The 12,929-nt window shown below is 40.9% G+C and overlaps 1 protein-coding gene across 7 annotated transcripts in view; it reads right to left on the bottom strand.

Moving 5' to 3' along the window:
• SLC39A10 (solute carrier family 39 member 10) overlaps positions 1–12,929 on the bottom strand; it is a 314,976-nt gene that overhangs the window by 198,225 nt on the left and 103,822 nt on the right. For all 7 annotated transcript variants that reach the window (XM_029606079.1, XM_029606076.1, XM_029606077.1 and 4 more), the window contains exon 5: positions 7,334–7,528. In XM_029606079.1, the coding sequence (XP_029461939.1) occupies positions 7,334–7,528 (195 nt within the window). The remainder of the gene's footprint in view (positions 1–7,333; positions 7,529–12,929) is intronic.

Here is a 12,929-nt window from a genome sequence, read left to right on the forward strand (position 1 = left end):
AAAAACTCACAGTAAAAACTTTTTAAAATATATCCGAAGCAGAAAGCTTGCGAGAGTCAGTTGGACCATTGGATGATCAAGGGGTTAAAGGGGCACTTAGTGAAAATAAGGACATCGTGGAAAAATTAAACTATTTCTTTGCTTCGGTGTTCACTAAAGAAGATGTTGGAGAGATACTCTTCCAGAGAAGATTTTCATGGGTGATGATTCGGATCAACTGAACCAAATCACGATGAACCTGGAAGATGTGGCAGGCCTGATTGTCAAACTGAAGAGTAGTAAATCACCTGGACTGGATGGTATACACCACAGTTTTCTGAAAGAACTAAAAAATGAAATTTCAGATGTATTTCAATTCATTTGTAATCTATCATTATAATCATCAGATGTACCTGAAGATTGGAAGATGACCAATGTAACCCCTATATTTAAAAAGGGATCCAGGGGTGATCCAGGAAACTACAGATCAGTGAGCCTGACTTCAGTGCCTGGAAAAATCGTGAAAACTGTTAAAGAATAAAATCACAAAACATTTAGATAGACATAGTTTGATGAGACACAGCCAACATGCCTCACAAATCTCCTACTTTTTTTTTTGAAGGGGTGAATAAACGTGGAAAAAGATGAACCAGTAGATGTGGTGTATTTGGATTTTCAGAAGGCATTCGACAAAGTCCCAAATTAGAGGATTCTAAGAAAATTAAAAAGTCATGGGATAGGAGATGATGTCCTTTTGTGGATTGCAAGCTGGTTAAAAGACAGGAACAGAGTAGGATTAAATGGTCAGTTTTCACAGTGGAAAAAGGTAAGCAGTGGAGTGCCTCAAGGGTCTGTACTTGGACTGGTGCTTTTTAATACATTTATAAATGATATGGAAAGGGGTATGCGGAGTTAGGTGATCAAATTTGCGGATAACCAAAATTATGTCGAGTAATTACATCTCAAGCAGGATTGTGATGAATTGCAGGAGGACCTTGCACGACTGGAAGATTGGGCTTCCAAATGGCAGATGAAATTTAATGTAGACAAGTGCAAAGTGATGCATATAGGGAAAAATAACCCTTGGGGTAGTTACAGAATGTAGGTTCTATCTTAGGAGTTATCACCCAGGAAAGAGATCTAGGAGTCATAGTGGATAATATATTGAAATTGTCGGCTCAGTTTGCTGTGGCAATCAAAAAAGCAAACAATGTTAGGAATTATTAGGAAGGGAATGGCAAATAAAACAGAGGATATCATAATGCCTCTGTATCGCTCCATGGTGAGACAGCACCTTGAATAATGTGTGCAATTCTGGTCACTGTATCTCAAAAAGGATATAGCTGCACTGGAGAAAGTGCAGAGAAGGACAACCAAAATGATAAGGGGCATGGAATGGCTGCCCTATGAGGAAAGGCTAAGGAAGTCAGGGCTGTTTAGTTTGAGGAGAGAAAACTGAGGGGGAATATGATAGAAGTTTACAAAATAATGAAAAGACAAGTTAATGTAAATCAGTTATTTACTCTCTCAGATAATAGAAGGACCAGGGTCACTCCATGAAGTTAACAAGTAGCTCATTTAAAACAAATTGAAGAAAATTCTTTTTTACTCAGCGCATAGTTAAGCTCTGGAATTCGTTGCCAGAGGATGTGGTTACAGCAGTTAGTCTAACTGGGTTTTAAAAAGTTCCTGCGTTTGAATAAGTTCCTAGAGGAAAAATCCATAAACTGCTATTACGCTAATTAATAAGCAATAGTAGCTTGTGATTTATCTAATGTTTGGGTCCTTGCCAGATACTTGTGACATGGATTGGCCATTGCTAGAAAAAGGATATTGGGCTTGATGGGCCCTTGGTCTTATCCAGTATGGCATATCTTATGTTCTTATGAATGCGTCGCAAGGGAGTGGAGGGAGAGAGAAGGGAAGATGCTGCTGCTGTTGCTGGGGGTTGAGGGAAGGAGAAGAAAGGGAAGGTGGTCATGATGCTAGGGAGTGGGGGAAGGGAGGGAACATTATGATGCCCAGGGGTTTAGGAAGGGGAGGGAAGAGGGAAAGAGATGATGCCAGGGGATGGGAGGAGGACATGGAAGGTGATGATATCATCAAGGGGTGGGAAGGGAATAAAAGATAATGCCAGGGGAGAGGAAGAGCAGATGATGTCTCAGGGTGGGAGAGAGAAGGAAAGTTGATGATGATGCCCTGGGGGTGGGAAAGAGGGAAGGGAATTGATAAACTTGTTGGTGTGCCATTATGAAGTAAACCCTGTCCTGGGTGTGCCAAGACACAAAAAAAAAAGATTGGGAACCACTTAGCTAGAGATTGGATGTTGTAACTGAGCACCCACGAAGCTTTGATTTTGGTAGCAGAGGATGGTTTGAACAAGCCACTGTTAGGTAATTTCCGCTACTCTCCTTTCTTGCTTGGTTTTATTAATAAAGAGAGATATAAGACTGAGATATTTCTTTGGTTACCAGCCATATAACCCGAGAGGTATGGTCCTCGGGACGTAAACACGGGAGATAAGGACCCCGGATGAACTTATACCTGGGAGATAAGGTCCCCACAGTTGAACATTCTTAACTTCCCGAGAGATATACACCTCGGGTAATGAGCATTACATTGGTTGGGACTGTGGTGTACGGCCAGAAGACCTAACAGAGCCATGGGCATGATTAAGCACCTCGTGAGTATTTTCATTTATTTTTTGCTGAATTTTTGTTTCATTACTATTACATAGTAGTTTAAAGTTAGCAATTTGTTTTTTCTAAGGGATTCTAAGTTTAAATTTATTATGTCACAAGGTACAGGATTCCCCAGTTCCCTAGCATTAGTTTGTGAATTATTCCCACATGAAGTTAAAATCATTACTAAGCATTGTAAGAAACGGGCAGCGTGAGGACGGCAGTTTTACAGCCCTGGTTTTGCAACAATTGCCGTAATTCTTTAAGCATAAAAAACAGGACAGTCTTTAACACGACATTTGCATTATTTTAACATGTTTATGGTTATACGGGAGCATAAGATAGGCACCAGATTAGATTCCTAAGAGTTCAGGATCAGTTCCACGCTCTCCTTCCCCTTATGGGAGCAAAGAGTCAGAATTTAACCCTTGGTTAGGCTATAGTACAGGGAACCTTACATTTAATGTCTGTTTTTATAGTTTGTAAAGAGATTTGTATGTTGTCCATAGTAGCTAGTTTTGTTTGAAAACTGTAGTTTCTCAGCCCCTGTCTCTTGCAACAGTTGTTAGCAAATAAAAAGATTTTCTTTGGTCAATTGTCCAGCATCCTTAATGAAAGATTATTAAGAAGTGATACTAGTTCGTTTGCCTGTATAGAGTTAAATTTGATATTTTATCCCTATTTTATGTAATGAAATACTATAGATACTGTTTATTTCGGGAAAGAACATATATGGTAGGATGAGGTGAAACATGCAGTTGATTTCTGAGTGCCTTTCTCGTTCAACAAAGCAAGATGCTTGAAATTGTTTATACAGAGATCTGATAGCGATGAGATAAGATTCCTTTTTACTTTTCTGCTTTAATAAATTAAAAATCACGTGGTTGGAACAGATTAGGATTTCTTTCTTTAGGTAAAATTTCACAGTAGTTTCTTTAGTAAATGAAAAAGTCTTCCCAGGTGATTAGACTTAAACAGAAAGCGTTTCTACTATTTGCCTTTATTTTGGAATTAAGGACACTGGCAGTTAAGGGGTTAGCAGCTGAGAGAAAGGGGGGTGAGTGGGTATTGCAGGAAAATGTTTCTCAGAAGAAAACAAACGGAGGAGAAAACTCCATTCAATTAATTAATATTTCGGTTTAAAAACAGATTGGTGAGGAATTAAAAGATATTAAGAATACTAATAATAATAATAACAACCTTGATTTGGCAAGAATGTTTAATTTCATTTGCAGTGAGTGGATATCTGTGTCTTGTCGGTGCAGGGAATGCAGAATTGAATGGGCTCTTCCTTTTTTGGAAAGAGTTTTGTTTGAGCAGAGAGTTACTACTATGAGGTTTTTTTGAGGGTGCGTGTAAGTGAATCTGATGGAGTAGGTTATGGCATGGTGATGTTATTCAATGTTGAAGCAAGTTTGTTAAAGAGTATGTTATATCCTAATGATGCCAGATCACATCCCTGTTTTTCTAAGTGTCTGTAATAAGAGTTAGTCACACAAAAATAAATCCTGGCCAGTATTTATTTATTTAAAATATTTTCTATACCGTCGTTAAGCTAGCTACCATCACAACGGTTCACAATAAGGCACATAATTTAATGTTGCTTAAATGTGTTAAATTATATTAACTAAACAGCTGCCATCAAATACTGTAACATAGTTTCATATTAAATATTACTTAGTGGTTGTGATAAGTCATGTCTACTTCTATAAGATATATTAATACTTAATATATTATACTTAAATCTCGTCCTATGTTGTTGTAATCTAATAAAAATAAAATACACAATTCGATTAAGCTGGTGTGTGTGTGTGTGTGTGTGGGAGTGCTGCTGACCGCATCCTACATTTCCCTGGATTCTACTCTCCATTCTCTTTGTGGTATGCTTGCTTAAATAGCCATGTTTTTAAGTCTCTTTGCATTCTGATTTCTATAGGCATGGTGTTCCATATTATAGGTCCTGCTAGGGATAGGGCCCTATCCCTTACTTGAGTTAGTCTGGCTGTTTTTACTGAGGGAATAGTTATCAGAGCTTTGTTTGCTAATCTCAGGTTTCTATTAGGGACGTGTACATGAAGGGCTGTGTTCAGCCATTCTGCCTTTTTGTCATGTATTAAAATGTATGTATTGTGCATAGAGTCTTGTATTGAATTCTTTGTTCAATGGGTAGCCAGTGTAGTTCAATTAGGGTTTCGGTGATATGGTCTCTTTTACCAGTTAGAATTCTTGCGGCTGTGTTTTGTAATACCTGTAGTGGTCTTATCGTGGTGTAAAGTAATCCTAGTAGAAGGACATTACAGTAGTCCGTGCTCGAAAAAATTAATGCTTGCAATACTGATCGGAAGTAGTTTGTTGTTAGTAGTGGTTTAAGTCTTCTAAGAGTCATAAGTTTGGCATATCCTTCCCTTACTCTTAGAGATATATGTTGTTATATACCACACCGACCAAGGTTTCTTTGCGTCAGCAGTTAATAAGAATGAATAAATAAATAAATCTGAGTGGCAGTTACTACCTTAAGAAACTTGCTGGGCTGATTGGATGGACCATTTGGTCCTTTTCTGCTATCATTTCTACGTTTCTAGGAAAAGTGCTAAAAAACCTAAACAGTAACACTATGGTGGAAAAATAAGTAAAACAGAACTGAAATAATAGATAATAAAAGGACTAGGGGGGGGTGGGGCACGCCATGAAGTTAGCAAGTAGCTCATTTAAAAAACAAATCGAAGAAAATTCTTTTTCACTCAGCGCATAGTTAAACTCTGGAATTCATTGCCAGAGGATATGGTTACAGCAGTTAGTGTAACTGGGTTTAAAAAAGGTTTAGATAAGTTCGTAGAGAAGAAGTCCGTAAACTGTTATTAATCAACAAGGACTAGTAGCTTGGGATCTATTTAATATTTGGGTACTTGCCAGATACTTGTGAGCTGGATTGGCCACTTTTGGAAACAGGATACTGGGCTTGATGGATCCTTAGTCTGACCCAGTACGGCATATCTTATGTTCCAATGAAAGGAAGTCAGTTCAGAACACAGAAAAGGAGTAAAAAGTATAAAATGATTGACGGCCTAAAATATTGGTAGAAATTCATGGGACATCCTCCTGTTTCTAAAGATCAAACAAGAACTGAAAAGCAGAATGTCCAGCAGTGTGTTTGGGAAATTCATCTATGTCACAGGTCTCATGACTTACCAGTATAGATTATTGTAGCTACTTACCAGAGAAAAATCTCAATTGAAGAGTGACAAAGTACTCGAACTGTGAAGGTTATCAATAATGGAAATAAATTATATAATAAAGATGACAATAAGTGGGCTTCTTATTAATGCACTATTACAATATTTCTAGGATTGTGAACTATTTCATTTCTAGGGTCCTTCATTTTCAATTTAAACCAATTTTTACCCATAAATTCCTGGATTTTTCTAAAGATAACAATTGGTTTAAACTGATTTCCTCCCTAATTTTAGGCTGATTAAAGAGCAGCTCCAGAGCTGAAAATGCATTATTTCAAGGCCTCCTGCCACTGCTGAAAGCCAGTGTGAGACAAAGTACATTCTAAGTTACAAGTCCTGCCCACCTACACCTGTGAAAGCGCTCACTGATGTGCCATTTCAAATCCTGCATCCATCCCCTCCCCAATTAGCCAAAATGCCTGCTGTCTGGTGCCACTGATGTGGTGTTTGAAGTAGCCCTCTCCCGCATACCGGAACAAATTCGCAGCAGACTCTCTGGCCCTGAACAAAAGCAGAAGTGCAGTGTTATAGAGTACATTTGCTGCAGCAAGCATGTTACCCAATAAGGAAGGAAGGAAGAAGTCAAAAGTCACCACCAGTAAGATTATGCTGTTGCAGGTGAGATGAGAAAGGGAGATTTCTTGCTGCAAGTAGGGAGATTTCTTGCTGCAAGTGGGGAAAAAGAGGGACATGCTAGGCAAGGAATAGGAATAGAGAGGGATATGCTGTTGAGTGGGTAGGTGGGAGAATCTGTTTTACTGTGCTGTCTTCTGTCCACCAAAATAAACTCTGATATTTACCCGGAAAAATAATTAGTCATTTTATTTCACTGATTTTATCCTTTTTTTGTTCTTGTCATAATAAACCATGATAAAATTCCTAGGAAAAATAAAATGCAATAAAAACCGAAAATGAAGGTCCCTAGTCATTCCATATCCAATTCATTATGCGCATGCATTTGTTCTCATAAACATTAACTTTTGTAGACTAGATAAATATATATATTTTTATTTTATAACTGAGGGTTTTTTGGCGCCGTGTAATAAAACAGTAACAGATTAAGGCATTATATGGTCTCAGTCCCTTCAAACACAATCTTGGACACAATAGGCCCAAAAATTGTGGTGTTTAAATTTCTGAGGGGTTATTGCTTGCTTATTTAGAGACATTTTCAATTACTATTTCACTCTCTATTGGACAATGTAATGGTAAAGAGCACAATAAGCTTCCAAGATGCAGTCTAAAAATATCTGAAAAGCTTGATAGGATTCTGAAAGCTACTGTATGTCTTTCAAAATGTGGTGGGGCAAAGGAACAAACGATTTAGAGAGCTCTTTACAACATAAAATTATAGTTACTTATAAACCATGGTTTATATTTTTATAATTAATACCAAAATGAAAATTTTTCTTAAATGATATTCCAAGTATATTATCTTACCTTTTGGTCCTTGTAGTGCTTAAACATTCGTATACAGTGCTCAAGAATGAAGAGGAGGTAAATGCCCGCAAGTGCCACAAGTCCTTTCATAACAGAATCATACTCTTCTAGAAGGTTTTCAGATTCAGCTCCATGTCTATGAGAAGACAGATGACTGTGACCGCTGTGTTGATTGTGGTCATGTTCCCCTTGAGACTTTTTAAAATAAAAAGAATAAACCAAATAACTGTATTCAACTGGACACTGGAGTATCATGTTTTTTGTAGGCTTTTCTCATACATCATGTCTCTCACAGCTATATGTAAGGAAGCTGCAACTTTTAGTATGCTTTGAAACATCTAAGGTTATTCTAGACTATGCGTATGCGTTTGCCTTTGATTTATTAAATGCGAGAAACTGTATGGAAAACAAGTTTGCTTACCAGTAAACAGGATTATCCATAGACAGCAATATGAGTTAGCCATGTTACATGTGTGATATTCTCCGACGCCAAATAGACCCATCTCTCATAGCTCAGTAAATAACTTTACTGAACAATGTGTGATTTTATTTTAAATATTTCTTACCCGTACCCCCCGAAGTTCGGGATGGGTTCCAAATAATACAAACATAAAATGAGTCCTCCGTCCTTTCAAGAGCTTAAATTTTAGCAAGATATTTTACTCTACAGGGAGGTGAGCAGGTAATACAAATGGCTAATTCTCTATGGAGAACCCCATTTACAATCAAGCAAACTTGTTTTCTTCTTCAATAAGCAGGACTGAATTAGCCAAGATACACAGGAAGTCCCAAGTTGAGTGTTGCACAGTGCAGCAATTCAGGAAAAAAAAACTCCACTCCAAGAGTGCAGAGTGAACTACTGGGTGAACAGGCTGCACAGAGCTATTGTCATTCCTTGAAAAGCTGTCCAAACAGTAGTGGGACATAAAGGTGTTCACAGACAACTAAGTCACATCTTTGCAAATGTCCTCAACGGTAGCAGACTTGAGGTGAGCCTTCTGAAGTCACCATGTCTCTCACTTGAGGAGTCTCAAGAGTCTGTAATGTAGCTAGCACATAACAGTGCAAAATACAGTCTGCCAACAAATTGGACAGAGTTCTCTTGGCTACTGCCACTGCCAATCTATTGGGATCAAACGGCACAAATAGCCAAGTCCTTCTCAAATAACACGCTAATGCTTTCTTATAATCTAAGGACAGAAGAGCCTTTTTCCTCCTTATGTGACATGGTCTCAGGAAGAAGGTCAGTTAACAGATTAGCTTGATTAATGTGAAAAGGCAATAGCATTTTTGGAAGAAACATAGGACGCAGAACCACCCTGTTCAGGAAGAACTGAAGGTAAGGTGAACAGGCAATCAGAGTTTGCAATTTACTTACTCTTTGAGCAGAAGCAACCTCTATGAGGAACACAACTTTAAAATTAAGAAATTTCAAACACACTAACTCTAGCAGTTCAAAAGAGGGTTTCATGAGTTGTGAGTACCTGTGAGGACAGATTCAGATAGCAATGTCTGCCCTGGTCCTGCATGGTGAGAGCTGGATAATGTTCCAGTGGAATTGGAGATTAAATTGATAATCAGATGAGATATGGATACCATACTTGCCATGGCCAAGTTGGAGCCATAAAGATCATTCTTGCCTGGTCCCACAGAAGCTTTTAAATTGTCCTTGTGATTAATGAAACTGGAGGGTATGCATACAGTAGACAGACGTTCTAAACTAGCAGAAAAGCATCTGGAGCTGAAATGTACCTGCTCGGAAGTATAAATCAGAATTCTGTAGTTTTTGTTGCTTTCCATCAGTTATCTCCAGAGACTAAATAAACTGTCCGCCATTCCTTGATCCAAGGACCATTTGTGTAGTAGTAGCACTCCACTGAGATGGTCTGCTGGAGTATTCTGAATTCTTGGTAGATAGGTGACCTATAGGTGGACAGTGTGACAAAGGCCATGCCCATATTCAGACTCCTGACAAAGGGAGAACAAGCTTGGGCCCCCACTGCTTGTTCATGTTTAACATAGCCATCTGACTAAGTGGATTAGAATTTTTTCTGTTAGCAGGTGAGAAACAGCTTCCAAAGCATAACAAATGGCTCACAATTCTAGCAAACTGATCTGAAGGCATCTCTCCTCCAAGGACCATATAACCCAAGTCCATGCTGTGCTGGTATGAGCCCCCCACCACTCTCTGGTGGAGGCATTGGTGAAGAGTCACTTGAGGTGGAATCCAAATAAGGTAACCCACAATCAGGACTGTCTGCTGCATCCACCACCTCAAGGATGTTTTCATTCCTTTGGTTATCAATATCAGATAAGACAATGGTTGAGTCAGCTGGTCCCACTAGTTTCAAAGAACTTACTGAAGGTATCTCATGTTTAACAGAGTTTACTTATTTATTTAAAATGCTTATATCCCACCTCCTCCAATAACTTGTTCATGGTGGGTTACAAATTTACATTCACAAAATATTAAACAAATAAATACATAATTAAGCCAGAATAATAAAATCACTTCAAAGTTTCCTGAAACAGTGTCCTAAAATTTTTTAAATCACTGTCAATTCTCAACTTAACTGAGAGACTATTCCACACACATTTAAAAAAAAAAAAAAAAAAAAAAAAGTTAAATAAATAAATAAATAAATGGAGCTGCAAATGAGAATGCTCTACTATATGTTTGTTGCAAACAATCTTGGCTGGACGGCATCTCTAAAATTATGGTGCCATCTGATCTCAACGTTCTTCCTGGATCATATCTGTGCAAATTTGCCTGTAATATATATTTATAGTTTGAATGAAGTAACAAATACAATAGCCATCATTTTAAAATTGTATACGGCTCATAACCAGCAACCAGTGAAGGTCCTTTAATACTGATGTAATATGGCCAAACCTAACCCTTGTGGTCGCATGCTACACAAACTGGAGTGGCCGAAATGTGTTAGCTGATACTCCTAGTAATATACTACTGCAGTAATCTATAATGGCTCAAAACTAGAGATTGGGCAACTGTTTTGAACAAGTCAGGTGCTAATAATGCTCAAAGGTTTTACCATTCTTAATTTATAAAAGCATACCCTTGACAACATTTCTGACATCGGATATCATTGTCAATATGGAATTTAATGTTATTCCCAGACTGCAAATCTCAGTTAACATAGGAAGAATTGGAGAGATTACTTACCTGATAATCTCGTTTTCCTTAGTGTATGCAGATGGACTCAGAACAAATGGGTATAGTGTGCTCGTACTAGCAGTTGGAGACGGATCTGACGTCAGCACGGGGTACATATACCCCCACAGGAAGTGCAGCAACTCAGTAATCTTCCTTGCAAAAGCTTTATGGATATATGTGTGACTGACCGATCGATTAAATGAACATGATTAACCTAACCGATTGATAGTAGCTGGAGACCGCCAGTGTTCTCAACCGGAAGGCGTCGACACCCGGCAGGGTGGATGCTCTATATAAGGAAACATGGCTTACCGTGAGTCGGTGAATCCCCATGTATACCGGCAGCCGGGCGGGATGCTGAGTCCATCTGCATACACTAAGGAAAACGAGATTATCAGGTAAGTAATCTCTCCATTTCCTAGCGTGTAGCAGATGGACTCAGAACAAATGGGATGTACAAAAGCTACTCCCGGACTGGGTGGGAGGCTGCCCGAGGTCTGTTTAGGATTGCCCTCGCAAATGCTGTGTCTTCCCTGGCCTGGACGTCCAGATGGTAGAATCTGGAGAAGGTATGGAGGGAGGACCACGTTGCCGCTTTACATATCTCTGCCGGCGACAGTATCCTAGTTTCTGCCCAGGAGGCCACCTGCGTTCTGGTAGAATGAGCCTTGACCCGTAGAGGTGGTGGTTTTCCCGCCTCTACGTAGGCCGCCTTGATAACTTCTTTGATCCAGCGGGCAATGGTTGCCCGTGAGGCCGCTTCCCCTTGCTTCTACCCGCTGTGAAGGACGAACAGGTGGTCCGTCTTTCGTACTGCTTCCGACATTTCCAGGTATCTGGACAGCAGCCTGCCGATGTCGAGATGGCGCAGTATTCGACCTTCTTCCGACTTCTTCAAACCTTCCGTGGTTGGCAAGGATATGGTTTGGTTGAGGTGGAAGTGTGAGACTACTTTGGGTAAGAAGGAAGGAACCGTGCGAAGATGGATAGCCCCTGGAGTGATTCTGAGAAACGAATCACAACAGGACAGTGCTTGTAGCTCTGAGATGCGGCGTGCTGAGCATACGGCCAGCAAGAACACCATCTTCAAGGTTAATAAACGGAGGGACAGGCCTCGGAGGAGTCTGAAGGCGGGTCCCGCTAAGAATTCCAAAACTAGGTTGAGGTTCCACAGGGGCACTGGCCACTTCAGTGGCGGGCGAATGTGTTTGACTCCTTTCAGGAAACGTGAAACGTCTGGGTGTGTGGCGATGCTGTTGCTGTCACTCCTAGGGCCGTAGCAGGATAGCGCTGCCACCTGAACCTTGATTGAATTGAGGGATAGACCCTTCTGAAGCCCATCCTGCAGGAAATCCAAAATGATGGGGATTTTAGCAGCATGCAGATTGGTGCTACGAGTCTCACACCAGGCTTCAAATACTCTCCAGATCCTTATATAAGTTAGTGATGTGGAGAACTTGCGTGCTCGGAGGAGTGTGTCTATCACCGACGCAGAGTATCCCCTTTTCTTCAGTCGAGCCCTCTCAATGGCCAGACCGTAAGGGAGAATTGAGCTGGATCCTCGTGGAGGATGGGACCTTGCCGCAGCAGGTCCCTGTGAGGAGGCAGGGGTAGAGGATCCCCTGCCAGTAGTCTTCTCATGTCTGCGTACCAGGATCTTCTTGGCCAGTCCGGAGCCACTAGAAGAACTAGGCTTCTGTGCCGCTGAATCTTGTGTATAATGGCGCCCAGCAGGGGCCATGGAGGAAAGGCATATAGCAGGATCCCGAGGCCATGGCTGTACCAGGGCGTCAATCCCGTGGGAGAGAGGATCTCGCCTGCGACTGAAGTATCTGGGTACTTGAGCGTTGGACCTGTCCGCTAGTAGGTCCATGCCCGGAGTCCCCCTCTGATCCACAATCATCTGGAAAGCTGTGGGCGACAGCTGCCATTCTCCCGGGTTTAGGCTTTCTCTGCTGAGGAAGTCTGCCATGGTGTTGTCCTTCCCGGCGATGTGGACGGCGGAGATGTCCTGGAGATTTGCCTCCGCCCACGCCATCAGGAGGGCTATTTCTAAGGATACCTGTCTGCTTCTGGTTCCGCCCTGTTGGTTGATGTATGCCACCGTGGTGGCGTTGTCCGACATCACTCTGACTGCTCTGTTTCGAAGTCTGTGGGCAAATCGTAGGCAGGCTAGCCTGACTGCCCGTGCCGCTAGTCGGTTGATGTTCCACCCCGACTCTTCTTTGTTCCACCGCCCTTGGACGGTTAGTTCTTCGCAGTGTGCTCCCCATCCGTTCAAGCTGGCATCTGTAGTGAGCAGAGTCCAGGTTGGGGAGGACATTTTTGACCCCCGGCTCGTGTGGCTGGGCTGCAACAACCACCGTAGCTGATTCCGCACTCTGGCTGATAGAGGTAGGTGTATGGTGTAGTTCTGTGATC

This window comes from Rhinatrema bivittatum, chromosome 6 (genome assembly GCF_901001135.1).
Source record: "Rhinatrema bivittatum chromosome 6, aRhiBiv1.1, whole genome shotgun sequence".
Lineage (NCBI taxonomy): Eukaryota > Metazoa > Chordata > Amphibia > Gymnophiona > Rhinatrematidae > Rhinatrema > Rhinatrema bivittatum.